Below are 19,521 nucleotides of genomic sequence, written 5' to 3'. Positions count from 1 at the left end.
GATGATGTTCCCAGTAGGCCACCCTGAAGGGTACAAAAGTTAGGCCATTGAAATATAGTGGGAGTTCCCCAGATTTGAAACATGTTTTTTACCAAGCTTTTGCTAAGCATTTTGCTGTCAGCTGTATGCCATCTGCTCATTCTGTGGGTAGGCCTTTTCTTGGCTTATCCCCCAATTTCTCTTTACCTTTCACTTAACCTTCAGTCTTATACTCTTCATTGTGTCTCTTCTCTTCCAGTTGCCAATTTGGGTATGTGGCTAAAGAAAATCAAACTATGCCATGCCCTCCCCTTTTTTTGCCCAAATCCTCTGGCCAAAGCTCAATAACAAAGAGCATTGCAAGAGTACAGCATGCTTGAGAAGGTCACCTAGTCCTAATCTAAGGAGAGCCTCTGAACTCTTCAAGAGTTGTGAGATTTCATCTTATCCAGAGTTGGGCTGAACATCAATGAACATACGTCAGTGCTATCATTTTCTATGGATTATTAGGATCATTCTGCAATTAAAAATATAAAATCCAAGGGTAAATTATGTTCTGAAAACTTTGAGAGTTTTGAGTAAAAGCATCCTTTGATAAATAAAACTTAAGCGGAGTTTAGCATTTGGGGTTTATTCTTAACTGAGATGCTTTTGACCTTTTTCTCTGAAGCTAAAGAAAAGGCAGTAGATGTTTCCTCCCTTTTAAAAAATATTTTTATATTATTATGTATATTATTGTATTTACTTTTTAATATTTTTAATATGGACCTTTATTTACTTATTTATATGTGTGGTGCTGGGAGTAGAAACCAGTGTCTCACATGTGTGAGGCAAGCACTCTACCACTGGGCTACAGCTCCAGCCCCAAATGTTTCCTTTTTCTCAGCCAAGTCAGTTACCTTCCTCAGTGTGGTGTCAGATGACTTGCTGAGGGATAAGCTGGTCTAGGATATGTCTGAAGCCTGGGTGATAACATTAGCTGTGCTTTGCCTTATAGGAATACCTCCACGGGCCCACTCTCGAGATTCTAGTGATTCTGCTGACGGACGGGCCACACCCTCTGAGAACCTTGTACCCTCATCTGCTCGTGTGGATAAGCCCCCCAGCGTGCTGCCCTACTTCAATCGCCCTCCTTCAGCCCTTCCCCTGATGGGTCTGCCCCCGCCCCCAATTCCACCCCCACCACCTCTGTCTTCAAGCTTTGGGGTCCCTCCTCCTCCTCCTGGCATCCACTATCAGCATCTCATGCCCCCCCCTCCTCGATTACCTCCACATCTGGCTGTACCTCCCCCTGGGGCCATTCCACCTGCCCTTCACCTCAATCCAGCCTTCTTCCCCCCACCAAATGCTACAGTGGGGCCTCCACCAGATACTTACATGAAGGCCTCAACACCCTATAACCACCATGGCAGGTGAGGAGCATCTTGTTCCCTTCAGATCTAAGCCAGTAATAGTTAGGTCAGCAGTGCTCAGCATTCTGTTCTTCATGAAGAAGTGAACACTGAATACTCATGCTTTCCCTTATGGAAACTTGCCATAGTGTTGAGTCTTGGAATATAATTTACTATCTATCAGTGTTTTTCCTTTAGTGCTTTTGTTTGTATCTTAACCACTTGGCCCAAACCCGATCCTTCATATCCTCTTTTAAGGCGGTTGAGTGCCGTAAATGGCTACAACAAAAACCACAGTGTCTAGCAATGTTGAGTCCTGGCAAAACTACAAAATCATATGACATAATTCCTGTCCTTGAAAAGAAGAGGAACACATAAAATACCTGAACAGCTGAGAATAATTTAAGACAATAGAGCATAGTTAAATAATACAGTACTATAGAATATGGTAAAAGTAATACGGGATGTGGACAATCGGTAATATTATCTCCCTTCAGCCGAGATTCGGGCCCTCCGCCCACTACAGTGAGTGAAGCTGAATTTGAAGAGATCATGAAGCGAAACAGAGCAATTTCCAGCAGTGCCATTTCCAAAGCAGTGTCTGGAGCCAGTGCAGGTAACTAACTCTTAGCTGTGCTGCCTTTTCCCTACTTTTGGTTTTTCCATCAGCAAAAGTTCCACAAGTTAAAGTTGGTACACTCTTAGATATCATGTGTGGCACACATCAAAGAGCAATAGCTAACTGGATTTCTTGGCTTTGAGAAAACTCCAGTGGTGTTATTTAACCTGTGGCTACACTTGCCTCTATGAAAACCAACTTAGTGCCTACAAAATGAGCAACTAATAGATACTAACACAATGTTGTATTTATTGTAAAATGAAACTCCTAACATATGGAGGTCTTCATCTCAGTGGTTGATCTTTAGACCTAAACTGGATCCAATGCCAGATATAGAATGTTGCCTTAACTAGGTGATGATTAGCCTGTACTGGAAGGCAAGTATATTGGATGTCATCTTAAGGCATATTGTGCCCTTTCAGCTCAGTTTCCCTGTATTAAATGGGCAGAAGTAGCAAATTATAATTCTAAAAGCCCTGAGTGTGAAATCTTTGGTTCCTAAAAGAAAAGGTGATTGAAAGCTTCAGTAATATGGACTTAGTTTCACATCATGACATGAATTATGTTCACTTTCTTCCCATGAGTTTACCACCTGAACAGTGTCCTAAGAAATAACTCTAAGTATTAACATCTGTTTTCTATAATATCTCATTTTTGGCTGCAAAACTTGAATCCACAGAGGAGGTTAAAAACAAGGTGTATGAGTTCTCTTCCATTTTTTTTCCCCACCAGAAAAACCTACATTGGCATCTGAGTAAATCTTGTGTGTGGGTGTGTCTGTTGCTGGAAACTCTGAACCCAAAATGTCACATGTGCTAGGCAAGTGCTCTACCACTGAGCTACACCCCTAGCCCTTTTTCTTTTTTGAGACAGGGTCTCACCAAGTTGCTGAGGCTGACCTCAAATTTGCAATCCCTGCCCCAGCCTCCTGAGTAGCTAGTATTACAAATGTGCCCACTTAAGTGAATCTTTTTAAATTGAAAAGTAATATATGTTCATTGTAACAAGTCAAATGTACAGAGGAATTTAGAAAACATAATCATTGTTTCTTCTTCACTGCCAATGCCTTCACCCTAAGATAACCAATAATTGAATCTTTATCCTTAATCTCCATCCCTTTTTGTTCTTATTCCAGTCTTTCACGTCACAAATACTTACTGAATGTGCCTGTAAAACAAATAGGTGTTTCCTGCCTAAGTGAAACTGATGTCCTGGCGCTCCTGAGCCTCTGCAGGATAACAGTTCTTCAGAAACTCTATTCTGTTCTTATTACATCTCCCAACTAAGCTACCACTCCTCATTTACACTGCCCTGTGTGGATTCCACCTACCCTTGTATTTTCTGTCCTTAATGCTTTTAATTTAGCTTGTAAAAGTAGTGCACAAGTACCCACTCCACCATGATTATCCCTGAGCCAGGCATTGCTTAGACTTGGTAAATGAAAGGGCTGGTTATTGATGACATCATAATTTTTAAAAAATGTATAAGTACAATTACAATAATGTCTTGGTTAACAACAGACCACATAAATAGAGATATTGTGTCCACCTACAACTTAAAAAAAAAATTAAAAAAATAATTCGTACAAAAGTGCAATGTTAAAAAACAAAAGTCCTCTATAGAAGGAACAGTACAAGACCAACGGTTTCCTCTGCATTTTTTACTATATCCTGGAAGCCTATTAATATATAAAGTCTGATATTTATTGAGGTCTTGCTACTGTCAGTGTGCACATGGTACACTATGCTAAGCACTTTACATGGATTGCTTTGTTTACATAACAGATTTACTGTGTGCTTTTAACAACTATGTAATTATGTCTGTAATCATTATTCCTTAATGTATATAGCCAGATCCTATCAAAGGTAATATAACCACACTGAAACGTTGTTAGGCACACATACTTTTGTGAGCAGAAGTAGAAAATTTTAAGTAGAATTGCTGGATCAGTGTGCACTGTGCACATTTTTAATAGATGTTGTCAAATAGCCCTGGCATCTGGCAACATCTGTCAGATTCAGCTCAGTGGAATATATGTGTCTCCTGCTCCTCCATTTTAACATGGTTCTTTGGAGCAGCTAATTCCTTTTGGTTTGTGTCCTCCTGAATTCTCCTTTTGGTCCACTTAGTTTACTGCCTCTGCTCACCCTTGTCCTTTCCATCCATCTCCTGTCAGGGGATTACAGTGATGCAATTGAGACCCTGCTCACAGCCATTGCGGTTATCAAACAGTCCCGGGTCGCCAATGATGAGCGTTGCCGTGTCCTCATCTCCTCTCTTAAGGACTGTCTTCATGGCATTGAGGCCAAGTCCTACAGTGTGGGTGCCAGCGGGAGCTCTTCCAGGTGAGTCGATAATTGTTCCAGCAGCCTCCCAGCCATGAGCAGTACTCTTCCATGGCTTGGGAAGGACAGGTGGGGAGCCCAGGGTATCTGAAAAGGACCTGACACCTGACTGAAAGAGTGGACCTAGACTTCATGTCTTTTAAGAGGAGTTAATCACACTTTCGTTAATTAGTGTTGTAATTGGAATCTGTGCTGGTGAGGCCGTGGGCTCAGTTAGGAGAAAGACTGATATTAAGAGCATGGGCTTTTGAATCATACACACTTCTTTTGAATCTCAATTCTGTTGCTGACTAGTTAACAACTTCCAAGTGTCATTTTCTTTTAAAAAAGGAACAATAGGGGCTGGGGTTGTAGCTCAGTGATAGAACACTTGCCTAGCATGTGTGAAGCACTGGGTTCAAGTCTTAGGCACAATATCTTCATTTTTTTATGTGGTGCTATCTACTATCCACACCTAAAAAAGGAACAACACTTAGCACTACTAGATACATTAGTAAAGATCTTAACAAATTTAACTGTCATCATTCTCCCAAAAAAGTTTAGTCTTCAAAGAGCTAAGATCCTTAGACAGTAGGCCCATGGTAGAAGAGTGAAAGAGTAGTTTAAGCAAATACTGGGAGACACCAAACACCACACTCTTTGAAAGAATGTGGTAGGCCCTCTGAATGAGGCTGAAGGATCTTTTCTGATAGGAAAAGACATCGGTCCAGGGAGAGGTCACCCAGCCGGTCCCGGGAGAGCAGCAGGAGGCACCGGGATCTGCTTCATAATGAAGATCGACATGATGATTATTTCCAAGAAAGGAACCGGGAGCACGAGAGACACCGGGATAGAGAGCGGGACCGGCACCACTGAGAAAGGTGGGAAGAATCTCCTTTCCTGGCCTGTGGATGGTCTTTTATAAAAGAAAGATTATTGGTAGTGAACATTCCTCTCTCCCTCTCTTCCTCCCCCTCCCTGTTATTTCTCCTCTTCTCTCTTTTCCACGAAGCAAGTAAAGGCAGCAGGGGTGGAAAGGACTTTTGGCTTCAGTTACTAAATGCTTGGGGCAGATTTCTTGCTTGTGTGGGGGGAGTCTAACCCTGAGATTAAGCTGTTTTAATTGGTTTCTGGCGTCTGAGCAACAGCATGGCATAATGGTTGAGAGCATGGTGTCAAATGCCAGAAGTTGAATCCCAGCTCCTCTGTTAATGAACCTTAATACTGTATTCCTCAGTTTCCTCATGTGTAACTGAAGATAATAAAAACAACTATCTTACTAGCTTGCTTGACAGTTCAGTGAGATAATCCATGTAGCACTCTTAGTGCCTGTCACATAGTAAGTTATCAATAGATGGTAACTATTGTTGTTATCATTATCATGTTTTAAACCCACCAAACCTTCAAGTAAAAAAAAAAAAAGGAAAACTGATGAAGACAAAAACCAAGACTATTAATTTATTTAGTTTTTAAGGTACAACACTAATGATTTTAATAATCAGTATCTATTAAAAAGATTCTGAATATTGGGATTTTACAGAGGAGAAAGCTGATCTGGAAAAAAATATCTTTTGCAACTTTAGAGACTATGTGGAAGGATATTTTTGTTTTCAGTACTGGTCTATTCTTTTTTTCTTTTTTTTTTTTTTTTTTTTTTTTTTAGTAAAGCAAAAGCAGTCAGGTTGAGAGGAAATGATTAACTCAGGTAATTGAAAAGTTCAGTTAGAATTGCCTGGATTCAGGGTTTCTGGCTGCATCAGCAGGACTTAGCCTTCCTGCCTCTCAGCTCTACTTCTCTCCATGTTTTCATTCTCAGAAAGGTTCTGTCTTGGGGGAGGAGCCTGTAGTTCTGGGTTACAGCCCGCCAGTTAGCAGTCTAACTGAAAGAAAGCTTGTAGCAAGGAAACGAGCAGTTGTTGATTTTGTTTCTGTGGAGATCTCTAAAGTAGTCCAGGCTTTGGCTAGAAGTCTCTGTGTGGTTCCCCGGAGCTACTACTGCATGATCCTGATGACCTTGGGAGCTGTTCTCAACTTTGCAGTTGCAGACTAATGAGTCTCTGGTGCTACTTACTTTGTCTTATATGAAGTATATTATGAAGATGTCCTTGGTCTTTTGCCTGTTTAATTGTTCTGAGGTAATAATGGTAATTAAAGGGGGGTAAGAAAAAAATAGTAGTTCTGTTTGGCATCTTTGGGGTAGATACATGGATAGCTGGATCAAGAAGGGAAAAAAAATTCTTACCACTTGTATGTCCCTGTAGTTCATGAGCAGTAGCTGGACTGAAACATTTGAAAAATCAGTGTCTTGTCTAGTTACAGCCTATTAACAAACAAGAAACGATTACTCTTATTTTGGCTCTTGCCTTTTGCTCTGTTGTTTGGCTTTATGTGCCATAAACTATAAATAGACTTATAGCTAGTTGTTCTTTTCATCTGTCATAGGAGGCAAGTAAGTGAGAAGATGAGAAGTTACTGATTTTTTTTGTTTGCCTCCCTTCTCCATTCTTCAACCACTGTGTCCCACAAGAACCTAGAATACTTGACAATACAAAGTCTAGGATAGCCCACATAGCCCCAACAGTTAGGTTGTGGGGCTTCTAGATTTTGCAACAGGTTGAGTTTTGGGAGTGCTCACATATCCTCTGGCAAAGCAACCTAATATAAGAGATGGGGAGTTTACGAGTGGCTTTGGCCTGTTTTAGTCTCAGGGAGTGAGCAGAAGGGTAAGCATTAGAATAGTCTTGGTTTAGCACCACCCCTTCAGTACTAGTACTATTTCCTCCTGTCATTTGAGCTGGCACAATTGTAGTGTTAGATAAAAAACCACCACCCCCTACCCCCCATCATGCAGGCCACAGTGTGTGTCCCAGAGCTAACAAATAGGGGTTGATTGGTCTGTGCAAAGCATGAATTATATCTCTGGGGCCACATTCAGTTTACTAGTTAGAATATATAACTTCGTGTCACCATTCATGCTGGATTTGTTCCTGGCAGGCTATGAATATGGAAATTGTCAGGCGAGATCCTCTGAGCCATCAGTGCTTTGGGGATTGAGCATCTCAATTTAAGTCATTAGCTGTCACTTTACCTCATTTTTTCCACCTACAAAATGGGACAATACCTCCCATTATGAGGATGATTCAATTTGAATAATTATGAAAGTCTTAAAATAGTATTTCCAGAAAATAGTCATTTGATGCTAGTCTATGACCAGATAAGGAATATTAACTTTAAGCCAGATTTTTCACTGCCCTGCTTTTCCTGGTCACCCTTTAGATATGTTTTTATTCTATTTTGTTTAGTCCAAAATAAATTAATAAGATACCCCAAAATATCAATTTCTTATGTCCTCTTTCTAAGGACTCAATTCAACCTGCATTTACCAAGTTGTGTCTTAAGAGGTTTCGTACTGCAGAGATGGTACTAGGCCTCACTTACCTTAGCAAACTTAATTTTTCAAGCTGTGTGTGCAAGCAGTCTTTTAGTTAAAAGAACAGAATTATATTTCTGTTCTGTTAACAGGTCCTTGAGCAGGAAGGGTATGTTCTGTCCAGAGGCAATAGAGCACCAACCTTCTCTGTCCTTCCTTCCTTGATAGAGGGCAAAGCTCTAGACCTAAAAACTGATTGGCCCACTGAAGCAGTCTTTGATTTCTGCTTGCATTCAAACATTACCATAGAATGTAGCCATAGACTTTTCAGAACTGGATGTTCTTGACACACTAGTGATTCTCTGCATTTTGATTTGTAAGAACAGTTTACAAATCATATCTCTTCCTGGGATATGTGCATGTTCTGAAGTTTGAGAATGTTCTCTGGCTTCAGTTTTCTGTAGTTTTCAACTATGTCGGTTGTCTTGTTATTTTAGAATATTATTTTATTTTAAATATAATCATTCTCACCATATTCCTCCTATCCTCCTGGTCCATTGAAAAACTGAGCTCTGTTTAGTTTTGATCTAGTTCAAAGATTCAGAAACCTGAATGGTGTGACATGGAGAATTCACTAAGAGTTTCAGTTTTCACTTATATAAAATGGGACAGGCTAGCAAACAGGAGCCTCCAGGTTTGACCTCCAGTGCTGGGTGGGGTGGGAGTGGGGCTGGGGGTGGTGTAACAAAAAATAAAAGGAAATGGCACAGATACCTGCCTACATAGGTGTTACAGAAGCCAGCAAGACAGAGGCCATACAGATTGAAGATCCAAGCTGAAAATAGCGCCATTATAGGGTTAGAAGGGTCAAGTGCCACATGGATGCGTTTTTTCCTAGGCTAGCTCCTCCAGGTGTTATGAGGCCTCTGTACAGAAAAATGCATATATAAAAGGTGAGCATTTGTGTGTAGGCTGTGTTGCTAGTTGGGGCTTGGTGGAAATTCTAAACTTTGTCTAGCATGCATAAGGCCCTGGATTCAATCCTAAATACTAAAACAACAACCAAAAAAAAAGTCTGTAATTCGAGATAGGTTTTTGCTAAGTTACAGAGGCTGGCCTTGCAGTTGCAATTCTCTTGCCCTACTCTCCTGAGTCACTGGTGTGCACCACTAAACTCAGCAAAAATTCTATAATTCTAAGTCTGAATTTAGTTCTCCTTTTTCCTTTTGACTATTAAGGCTGTTTTATATCATCAGGCTGACCACACTACCATCTGTAGATAGGTACTATAATACTGGAACTAGGGCTGAGTGTACTGGGGACCTTAAGGTTGGCGGTGATGTGACAAGTAGATTAACAGACCTTTGGGCAAAGGCTTTTAGGTTTCTTTGATGGTAATTGCTACTGATTATTTTCTTTTCCTTCCATGCTTTGCTTTTTTTTAAGTTGTTTCTGCTTTGTGTTCATATATTTCTTGGTCTCACTCACAGCTGTCATCTGTGGAAAAACTTAAATCTTCTTGATTTTTAGTACAGTTTAGGAAACTCTGGGGGCTGGGCACAGTGATGCATGCCTGTAATCCCTGTGGCTCTGAGGCTAAAACAGGACAATTGTAAGTTCAAAGCCAGTCTCAGCAACTTAGCAAGGCCCTAAGTAACTCAGTGAGACCCTTTCTCTAAATAAAGTACAAAAGGGTTGGGGATGTGTCTCAGTGGTTAAGCACCCCTGGGTTCAATCCTCAGTACCAAAAGAAAAAGAAAAGCCCTGGTCCTGTGTGTGTGTGCACACGTGCACTACTTATAAGGACATTGCTTGGAACCTATTTTACCCAGTGTTTATTTAAACAAAAATAAAACTTAGGAGTTAACTAGAAGTTCATGCTCCCTGCTGGAATATTTTGGGGGTTGACGGATTTGGTTTTATACACACATTTTTTTCTTACCACCGTACATCCCATTTCTTCATTTTTTTCCTTCCCCTCAAGATAAGCTGTGACTTAGAATAGATTTTCTGAAGCAGTATTTAAACTTACCATATTTTCCCTTACAGCAACTTTTCTTGAAATGTAACAGTTTCTATACTTTGCTAGTCAAAAATCTCCTTTCCAGGCTGCTTTGTGTTGTGTTTTCCCCCAACCTTAAAGTAAGATGTTACTGCTTTTTTTCTCTTTCTCAACTGCATCCATTCCCTCACTGCTTCTCAGTGTCAGGTGATCTGCTTCCTTGCTTCTACCCGGGCTTGCATTCTCTGTCTATATCTCCTAACTCTTACGTTGTAAGTTAAGAAAATGCTAGCATATTTCATACAAACCCCTACTGATAAGAAAGTAACCTCTGTGTTTTATTTCTCCTCTTCTGATATTCTCTTACAGGAGTCTGATTGGAAGCAAATCTTTTTTTTAATGGACTTGCATCTCCTCACCTTGATCAGGACTAAAGGACGGAGGCCGCTCCACCTCTTCCCCTTCCTCCAAACCCTTAACTCCCTCCTGACACCCAGGGAATACCCTCTGCCCTACAGGTTTGAAGATGGCTTGGCAGCCCTCCCAATCCCACACTCCTGTGTGCTGGGGGAAAGAACCTAAAGACTTTGTGTGGTTGGGAGGGGTGGCAGACAGGAAGAAAGCAACATGTTCAGGCCCTGGTCTCCATAGAGAATGGTGCTTTGTCCATGGAACCGTATCTGATTCTCCAGGAGCAGTGCAGTGGTGAGGTTGATGGGAAGACTTCCTTCCCAAAGAAAATAGATTATCCGTGCAGGATCTTGGAAAGTGACTGGGTATGCCAAAATATACCCAGGGTCCTGCCCTCAGCACTAGATTTGATGGGGTCAAGAGGGTCCAAACCCCTTGCTAACATACCACTTCTTTAACTCCTTTACCTTCTTAGCCCTTTGAGGAGGGACCAGGAGAACAGAAAATACCTTGTGAAAAGCTACTTCTGTTCTTGGTTTTCCCCTCTCACGTATTGACGGTTTATTTCCCTGACCTCCCAGAGGGCTGAACTTGAGATTTCGATTCCCTGCTGCCCAGCCTTCTCAGTGGACTTGTCCCTCCTAAGCTGAGAAGGCCGTGAGGTTGCTTTCTGCTAGGTTGCCTGGCAGAGCCAATTGCCACCCTCTGCTGCTTAGTGCTTGGTTGCTCTTGCAATAACCAGCTCTCTGAAGCGTTCCCTTTCCCTGGGGCTTTTCCATTTAACACATGGAGCCCTTCCCCCAAGAAGGCTGCTTCCTTGTTTTAGAGGAAGCTACTGCCATTGGGAGATGGGGATATCGGGACCTCAGCGATGAAGAACCTTAGCAAAGTACCAGGAGGAGTGAGGAAGGAGGCAAGTTGGGCAGGATATGGCCTACTTCCATAGGCTTTTCTTTCTTCAGGTTTGATGTAAGCATGGGCTTGCATCCCCCAGGTACATACTTTTACTTATTGTGGGATAACCCAGCACTGGTAGGCAGGTAAAGTCACAAATTTGGTGTCTTTCCATCTGTTGACATTGATGTAATAGCTCCACTCACTCTGCCTGGAGGTCTTCCTCCGATAAGGAGCAAGGAAGAAATGAAGCCTGACTTGAATGAACTCAGCTCAGAGTTCTAAGGACCAGCACTCTGGGGGCCATTTTCTACACGGGCAAATGGAATTGCTTTTCCCATAACATCCAAATTGTGATGTGGTTGCTGTTGAGGAAGGCGGCAGCAATAGGGTCCTGCAGTACCCATGGGGTGATGCTACTTCTGCATATATCTACGGGGCATATGACATCTAATGTGAGAAGAGACGTGGCATGTAAGATGAGACGGCATGTGAGGCATAGGGTCGCTGGAGACCCTTCTGGCTTAGAAGGGAGAGACTGAATTGGACTGAACCCTTCCTCTGTTCCCAGCACGTTTCTGATACACCCCTCAGTCACTGGGGGAATCCCCCAGGGTTGGAGAGGCACATTCCCTTGGGACAGAGGCTACAGGTTGTAGCTTTTCCCCCCTGTCCCCCAACCCTGTCCCTACCACTTCAGAACATGGCACCCTGCCCAACTGGCCAAGTGTTAAGTGATGTGCTTATCCTCGAGAGCAGCTCCGGGTGTCTTTTTAAAATGTAGAGAAAACCAAGTAAGGTGACAGTTTAAGGAAAAACAATATATAGAATATCTGAAAAGCTGTTTACCCGGAGAATTATTTTCTCCCCATTTTCGTTTTGTTTTTACTCAATGACAATTTTAGTTTTATTTCCTGATAGCAAAAAGGAAAAAAAAAAAACAGCCCTCAAAAAGGCCAAGGCCCCCCCATCCCCCTGTTGTCGGTGATTTGTTTGTCTTTCTGATAGGTTGAAAATTGTGTAATAAACTTGATGACGCTGTCAATCTTTTATACTGCATTGTATTTTTTTCCTTTTGTAACAAAATATTTTTAAATAATAAATGGGGTGTGAGCTGTTTTGTGGATTCTGCATTGAATAGATTTGTTGAGGTGTTGGGCATGGGCATGGGCTGATGTAGATGGTGTGGGATGTAGCAAAACCCCAAGTTCTTAGCTGGAACTGCACATTGCTCTACAGCTAAGATTGACTGATAAGCCTCCTAAGAGACCTTAGCAAAGTACTAGGAGTGAGGAAGGAGGCAAGTTGGGCAGGATATGGCCTACTTTGGAGGTGCCCCTTGAAGTTTTAGCTTTTTTCCTTAGCCTTCTAATACCCTGGTTAAAGGAAACTTCTCAGTCATCCTTTACCCATCAAAGTAAGACTTAACTAGATTCAGAAATTATTTCCTACCTTATAAGAGCTCAGTTTACATTGCATCAAGTTCATGTAGGGAAGAAAGCTATCTGATCACTAGTGCCTAGTTCCTCCATCAATTTAATCATGGAAAAGCAATGTAGCCTTGGTCTCTTTCATCTAAAAGGTGAAAATAATAGCTGTTCTGTCTTTACACATGGGTTTTGTTGTTGTTTTGTTTTTAAGGTGTGGGGTCTCACTATGTTGCCTGAGCTGGTCACTCCTGGGCTCAAGTGATTCTCCCACATAGCCTGCGCAGTAACTGGGACTACAGGCGGGTGGGGCACCTGTCTTCACACAGGAATGTTTTAAGAACAGAGATAAAATGTGAATATGTCCATCTAAATTGGAGGAATAATAGATGAGAAAGCTTAGTAGAAGTGCTATAGGGTAATCTTGGGTTTCCAGAAAAGCTATTTAAAAGCTTGGTGAAAGAAGTTTGTGCAGGGCTGAAGGTCTGTAAGCAGAGTGATCATATCACAGATTTACTATTCTGATGACAAGGAGTTCAAGGTTAACAGCATGTCATTACCCAATAACGTAACCAAGTTGATCTCTATAATCCATTTGATGTCTAAATATGAATGGAGGAAACAGCATTCAGTAGAGTCAGAGGTGGTTCACGATATCATCTACAAAAAATGTGAGCTGGGGTTGTGGCTCAGTGGTAGAGCGAGCACTTGCATGTGCAAGGCACTGGGTTTGATCCCCATAAAAAAATAAACAAAGGTATTGTGTCCATCTACAACAAAAATATTTTTTAAAAAAATTTTTTAAAGGCTGGGGATGTAGCTCAGTTTTTAAGTGTCCCCAGAGTTTAATCCCTAGTCCCCCCCACAAAAAAAAAAAATAAGACAGATATGTGGGTTACTTGTAGTTCAAATTCTAAGCTGAATACCCTTGAACATAATGTGATGTGACAACATGAGTGTATCTCCTTCTGCCCCATAGAATCATATGGGTTAAATATTGTCTTCAAGACACTGGATGTATTTGTTTCCCACAAGTTTCCATCATGGGATGAAGCCAGAAACCTAAACCTGTTTTTTCTAAAGCTTTCTCATTTGTAGTAGAGATGACCATGCAGTCCACTTACTAGCTCTAGTTGTGAGCAACTGAGCAGTCTGCCAGCTTGCATGACCAGACCCGCTCCACTGTCCCAGAACATTTATGTATTGGCCATAAAGTGGTTTTCCTCACACTCCAATGCACATGGCATCTGGCCACAGTAACTGAAAAGACTTCCCATCCTCCACTGCCTTGATTTTCGTTATACACATTACTCTGGTGTGCCCAAGAGGCCTCAACAACTTCAAGAAGAATAACCATTTATGGAGCCACCCTCAGGAAACAATGGTCTATGCTTCCACTTAACCTAATCATGTTCTCATTTTTTTGACCATTATTCTCATCTGCAAGTGGTACCTGTTGAGAAATGGAATTTTCTTCATCTAGAGACACTTATACGGCTGGGGATATAGCTCAGTTGGTAGTGCTTGCCTAGCATGCATAAGGCCCTGGNCTTTTTTTTTTTGTTTTTTTTTTTTTTTTTTTGGTTCTAGAGATTGAACTCAGGGACACTCGATCACTGACCCACATCCCCAACCCTATTTGTATTTTATTTAGACATGGGGTCTCACTGAGTTACTTAGTACCTCACTTTTGCTGAGGCTGGCTTTGAACTCAAGATCCTCCTGCCTCAGCCTCCCTAGCTGCTGGGATTATAGGAATGCACCCCTCTGAATTCTAAAGTTGAGATTTTTATAAGCCACCTCTACACTTCCAACTGAACTTTCCGTTTATTTATCTGTGCTGCTTGAACGATAGATATAACCACTGAACCTCTAAATCAAACTGGGAGGTCAGGAAGGATGGATTCCCCTCCAGTTGGATACTAATGATTACATCAAAGCAGGGCCAGAGAAAGCAATTGTGAGAAGCAGCAGAAAATGGTATTCATGGAATTTGAGATTGAACTATCAGGGAAGCTCCTGTTGGTCTTTTTGTTATTATTTTTTATGGCTGATGAGACCTGTCCATTGTAGTTTTTGGATAGACCCCAAGGGCAGCTGGGAGGCAATAGCACGGAGAGGAAATTAAGAAAAAGCATCAGTGCTTTGGACAGTGGAGATCATAAGACAGGAAGGAGCCTAATGACCGGGAGGAAAAAAAGCCAAGTTAAAAACCATCATAGAAGGTTTAAAGGTCAATATTTTTTTAGTAAAAGCAGATATTTTAGAATTACATCTGATAACAGACACACAGGCCTCAAGGTTTCCTAAAGTGGATGCTGTCTTTCATGGCTCCTGGTGTCTTCTTGGGACAACAAGATACAGAACAACTCTAAATGTGTAAGATGAAATGAAATGCATTCTGCTGTCATATATAACGAATTTAAGATTAAATTAATTTTTTAAAAAGAGTTCAAAAGCTATCTGAAGAAATGATACATTTACCTGGGTACCATTTTTTCCAGTTTTTTTTAAAAAAGAAGAAAGTATGTGTTCCTTTAATTCAAAAATTTTACATCAATGACTGAAAAGGAAATGTGTGTGTTGAGTTTAGAATGTTTCTTCCAACAACACATGGCCCATCTTGGAAAGGAGTTCCAGTTATCTGTAGGAGCAGTGGAAGACAAGACTGACTCTGAGGCAGAGGGAGAGCATTTAAGCAGTCTTTTGCAAATAACAACTGAAGACAGTGCCTTTCAGGATTGATTCAGGCTGCAGCTTAAGGAAGACAATCAGTGGGACACCATTTCATCACTGCCTTTGTGTCACACTGTATTACTAAGCACAGCCTCAGAACATACTGCTGTGATAGTCTTTTCCTTCTCTTGGAGAGGATGAAATTCTAGGAACAGGTGTCACAAGGAAAAGGCTGCCAACCCCACAACAGAAAATACATATTTATTATAAAATAGTGTTTGCTTCATGATCAGAGTAGAAAAATAATACCATAAGCTACTACAAAGGTTCTGGAGCTCAGTGTCCTTGAGAGATGGGGTAGGAGGATTTTGCATCATTCTGGGAGCCCACCACCATGAAGCTCTCTGTGTGCATACAGGTCAGGTGGGGCACAGCACATAAAGGGAATATATTGCTCGGGTCCTCCTGGAAGCCCAGGGAGTCTAGATGGTCCACACAAGATGCTCTGGCCACAACGGTCAAAGAGGAGAACTTGAGGTCAGCAAGAAATTGTTCTGGGACGGACCAGGTTGGGGATAGCCTTGCCCCTCCCTAGAATGGAGTATAGAAGAGTCTCTGGGGCTGACAGTCCTGGTCTAGCCAGTCATGCCCACTGGCCTTCTGTGGGCTGGACACCCAAATGTCAGTGCTGAGGAAAAGCCGTACAACCTTTCCAGGCCAGTGGTGACCCCCGCTTCTCACAGGTGCAGGCAACAGTACCAGAAGTATATATGTGTGGTGTCAGCCTCAGCTGCAGGCTGAAATTTTTGTACTTCAAATCCTGTCCATACTGACGGCAGAAAGAAAAAGAAAATGTTAAAAGACCAGTGAACAAGAACAGCTGGTCTGAACTGTTTCATATTCCAAGTCTCTTAGCCCTAAACAACTGGAAGAATTCCAAAGAAGGGACCTTCCATCTACCAGAAGTGGGAGAGGCAGTCCCACAGAAACCCCCTTAAATATAGTCCTCTAGACCCCTCAAGCCTCCAAAGAACAAGGACTCCCTCCCTGGGGTGGGAACCCGGCCCTCAGCAGCAGTACCTGGAAAAAGCAGCTAGGGTAAGCACCTCAAGCAGCAGCTCTGAGCCACAGAAGAAGAGCAAGATGCCGTTCATGATGGCTTCCAGGCGGAGTACGTAGGTCTGTAGCAGCAGGTAATAGGAGGCCATCATGGCAGATGGGAAGGTCAAGGCCACACTAATGCCAAGTGGCATCTTTCGCTGGCAGAGGTTTCCCTTTGTACCTGTCAAACATAGCCCATGGAGTCACCTCCAAGTGGCCTACTTTCTCTGGCCTCAAGGGAAAGGTGGGAAGGATATGAGGGACTGGCAAGCAGAGAAGTACTCTGAGGGGAGGTGCACGTTTACAAGTGAATCCCACTGTCCTAAAAAGCTTGGGGGAGTTACAGGTTTGGAGTCATTTACTCCAGGGGTCCTGCTTCCAGTCTGGCTCCCACACAAAGTACAATGGGATCTTCAGAAAAAGAAAAACAAAAGTGTAATTATAAAAATGATATAATCATTGAAAATTTTTCAACTACTTCAAAAGTACTTTTAGAAAATATAAAAAGCATGCATTTTTATATACCAGAATGTATAAAAATATCTATTCCCCACACCCTCTTTAAAACTTGATATTGTAAATCTTTATTGTTGCCCGTCCAATGGGTGAAAAAAAATGCTGCCTTATTGTTTCCATTTGCTTTTTATTATGGAATTTGGGCTGCTTTTCAAATTTACTGGTCCTCTGTAATTATTCTCACTTGAACTATTAGTGTCCCTTTTTAACATTATTTTGTCTTTTCCTTAGTGACTAATGTGAGCCTTTTTTCTCCTTTCCTGTATGTTTCAAGGACTTTTCCCTCAGCTTGTGCTTTCACACTGTTTCCAGGGATGAGACAGTCTAGTTAACAAGGGTTTTACTCTCTATTTCTGAGAATATAAAACTTGTGCAAAAGAGATTCAGCCAGGTACAAAGGTATGTGCCTATAATCCAGGAACTTGGGAGGCTGGGGCAGGAGGGCTGCAAGTTCAAGGCCAATCTGAGCAACCTAGTGAGACTCTGTCTCAAAATTAAAAATGGGACTGGGGATGTAGTTCAGTGGTAAAATGCTCCTGGGTTCAATCCTCAGTACTGCAAAAAGAATTAAAAAATAAAAAAGTCCTCATCCAGAGAAGTAGAGAGGATCATAGTGCTGTACAGGCATGCCTCGGCACCAGACCCGGTTTACAGTTTAATCCATTCTCCCAAGCAAATCATTAAGAGAAAACAGGCATTCTCGCAGTAGTTAGGCAACTGCAAAGGAATTATCTAAGATATCATGCTACTGCCTGCCTTTACCCCTGCAGAGCAACAGATACATAAACCCTGACCCAAAATATAAAGCAGCAGCTTGAAGCTGGGGATATGGCTCAGTGGTAATGGCATGTGTGAGGCCCTGGGTTCCATCCTCAGCACTGGGGGAAAAAAAAAAAAAAATATATATATATATATATATATATATATACACACACACACACACACAAACACACACACATATGTATGTATAAATATATACACATGTAATATACATTTAAATACACACACACATATTTATGTATACATATAAAGTGGCAGCTTGATGCTTCAGAGAGGGAGTAATGGAATATACCACCAGATCAAATCTGTAACAGTGAGCCCAGGTTATGCACTTTGTCTTGTTAATCAAGTTACAGATACCAGCTTGCCTCATAAGGAATGGAAATATTCTCTGAACAACACTTACCAAAAAATAGTCGAATTACTTCAATTCCAAGATAAAGGAGGAGCATCACCACATCCAATACTAGGTTGGCTGTTGGATACGGCAGCAGGAGACCTGCCAATAAAAAGCCAGAGTCTACAAACAACATATAACAACACCCACAAGAATTGCCATATACTTGAGAACAAAGAGGACATAGTCTTAGCTTTCCATGAACTACTTAGGGAGATATGGGCATTATTACAGCCTCAGGAAATGTTATCTCACAGTGTGACTATGTCTATTAGAGGGAGGCAGGCTTTTACTTCTAAGTCTATGGGATCTCCACTTCAAAATGATTGCATATACAGGGATACTGAGGCCACTGCATAGTTTCTGAGGGTCACCAATGGGCTGAAACTGGGGTTCAGCAAAGAAAAGTGATAGTAAAGAGGCAGATGGAGAAACCTACGTTTCCCAAACTTCAGAAATTCTTGTTAAAGAGTTTCCAGGGCTGGGACTGTGGCTCAGCGGTAGCTACTTGCCTTGCATGTGTGAGGCACTGGGTTCGATTCTCAGCACCAAGTATAAATAAATAAAATAAAGATCTGTCAACAACTAAGGGGGAAAAAAAAAAAAGAGTTTCCTAAGGAATCATTCTCAAAGAAGCCATCTGATGGAGAGACTTCAGCCTTGTAGTGAAGAGGAGATGCTGGGGGCAGAAAAGAACAAAAAGTAAGAAGGTTCTTGATAAGAGTTTGCTCTGAGCTGAAGTGAGAAAAGGAAGCTGGGGCAGGGGTAGTCAAGCCCAGGCTTACCTTTATACAGGAATATGAAGAGTTCTAGCAGGAAATAGGTAGCATAATACCACCCATTCAGGAAGAACAAGATTTCCAGGGGTGTTGAGGACAACCGGTTACCTGAAAAGACAAGCACAGAGAAGTGGGATGGGTGGAAGGAACAGCTGAAGCTCTGTTCCTTGTATGTTTCAATGTCTAACCTCGAGAAAACATGAGGTCACAGCCAGTGAGATGGGCTACTTAAAGGCACTTCCGATTGCTTTTAATGAGATGGTGGGGGTGAAGGGTGTGGTATTCATGAGCTTCCTCTCCTTCTTTCCCAGGAATTACTGTCAATCTCTGCTCTTTTGGCTTGCGAGGAGAAAGTCAAAAATAACTCAGAGGTCATCATAGCTGCTAGGCACCTCAAAGATGTAACCCCGTCACTACTTGGGAGGAGAAATCAGGATGCAGAGACCAGCACTGGCCTGTTCCAAGCCAGAAGATTCGTAACTGAGCCAGCCCAGAATAGGCCCAGGCAAGGATGTAGGGGTACAGTATATGAGACTTGCACCTGGACACCTTCATGCACTCAAGGTGGGCGGGGTTGCGACACCCCACCTTGCAAAGGGAGGAGCGATGTCCCTAACACTTGCGAATGGGAGATTTAGGTCGAGCTCTGGAAAAGAAGGAGGGTAGCGGGGCTGGCGGGATACCGATGGGATCGGGACCAGAGACTCACACACCTCCGAAATCTCACCTCGCGGCGCCATCTTCAGTCCCCATGGAAACTGCGTACGCGGCAGCAGCCGCTCCCAGAGCAGGGAGACGCTGCCGGAAGCAGGGGACGGAGCGGCCCGGCTTCTGGCCCCTCTGCCAACCTGCGGT

At 42.2% G+C, this 19,521-nt stretch overlaps 2 protein-coding genes across 7 annotated transcripts in view; one reads left to right on the top strand and one right to left on the bottom strand.

Moving 5' to 3' along the window:
• The window catches only part of Cpsf7 (cleavage and polyadenylation specific factor 7), a 22,901-nt gene extending 10,861 nt beyond the window's left edge, over positions 1–12,040 (top strand). For all 4 annotated transcript variants that reach the window (XM_015478048.2, XM_015478047.2, XM_048788942.1 and 1 more), the window contains 5 exons: positions 977–1,391; positions 1,868–1,986; positions 4,166–4,334; positions 5,027–5,194; positions 10,055–12,040. In XM_015478048.2, coding sequence (XP_015333534.1) covers positions 977–1,391; positions 1,868–1,986; positions 4,166–4,334; positions 5,027–5,189 — 866 coding nt within the window. In that variant the 3' untranslated portion in view covers positions 5,190–5,194; positions 10,055–12,040. The remainder of the gene's footprint in view (positions 1–976; positions 1,392–1,867; positions 1,987–4,165; positions 4,335–5,026; positions 5,195–10,054) is intronic.
• On the bottom strand, positions 8,815–19,521 carry Tmem216 (transmembrane protein 216). 3 transcript variants are annotated; one of them, XR_007342452.1, is made up of 6 exons: positions 19,394–19,449; positions 18,673–18,774; positions 17,897–17,989; positions 16,200–16,375; positions 15,487–15,922; positions 8,815–8,826 (listed from the first exon to the last, which is right to left on the bottom strand). XR_007342452.1 is itself a non-coding variant. In XM_048788943.1 (5 exons), the coding sequence occupies exons 1-5, from the start codon at positions 19,404–19,406 to the stop codon at positions 15,776–15,778; spliced, it is 531 nt and encodes a 176-aa protein (XP_048644900.1). In that variant the 5' UTR covers positions 19,407–19,521; the 3' UTR covers positions 15,339–15,775. The 3 variants fall into 3 exon arrangements, 2 of the variants coding, with proteins under 2 accessions (XP_048644900.1, XP_048644901.1); XM_048788943.1 differs by lacking the exon at positions 8,815–8,826 and having other exon boundaries at positions 15,339–15,922; positions 19,394–19,521; XM_048788944.1 differs by lacking the exon at positions 8,815–8,826 and having other exon boundaries at positions 15,339–15,922; positions 16,174–16,375; positions 19,394–19,512.

The sequence above is a fragment of the Marmota marmota genome, unplaced genomic scaffold, assembly GCF_001458135.2.
Source record: "Marmota marmota marmota unplaced genomic scaffold, marMar, whole genome shotgun sequence".
Lineage (NCBI taxonomy): Eukaryota > Metazoa > Chordata > Mammalia > Rodentia > Sciuridae > Marmota > Marmota marmota.
The sequence above is the reverse complement of the archived record's forward strand: the minus strand, read 5'-3'. Positions and strand labels throughout refer to the sequence as shown.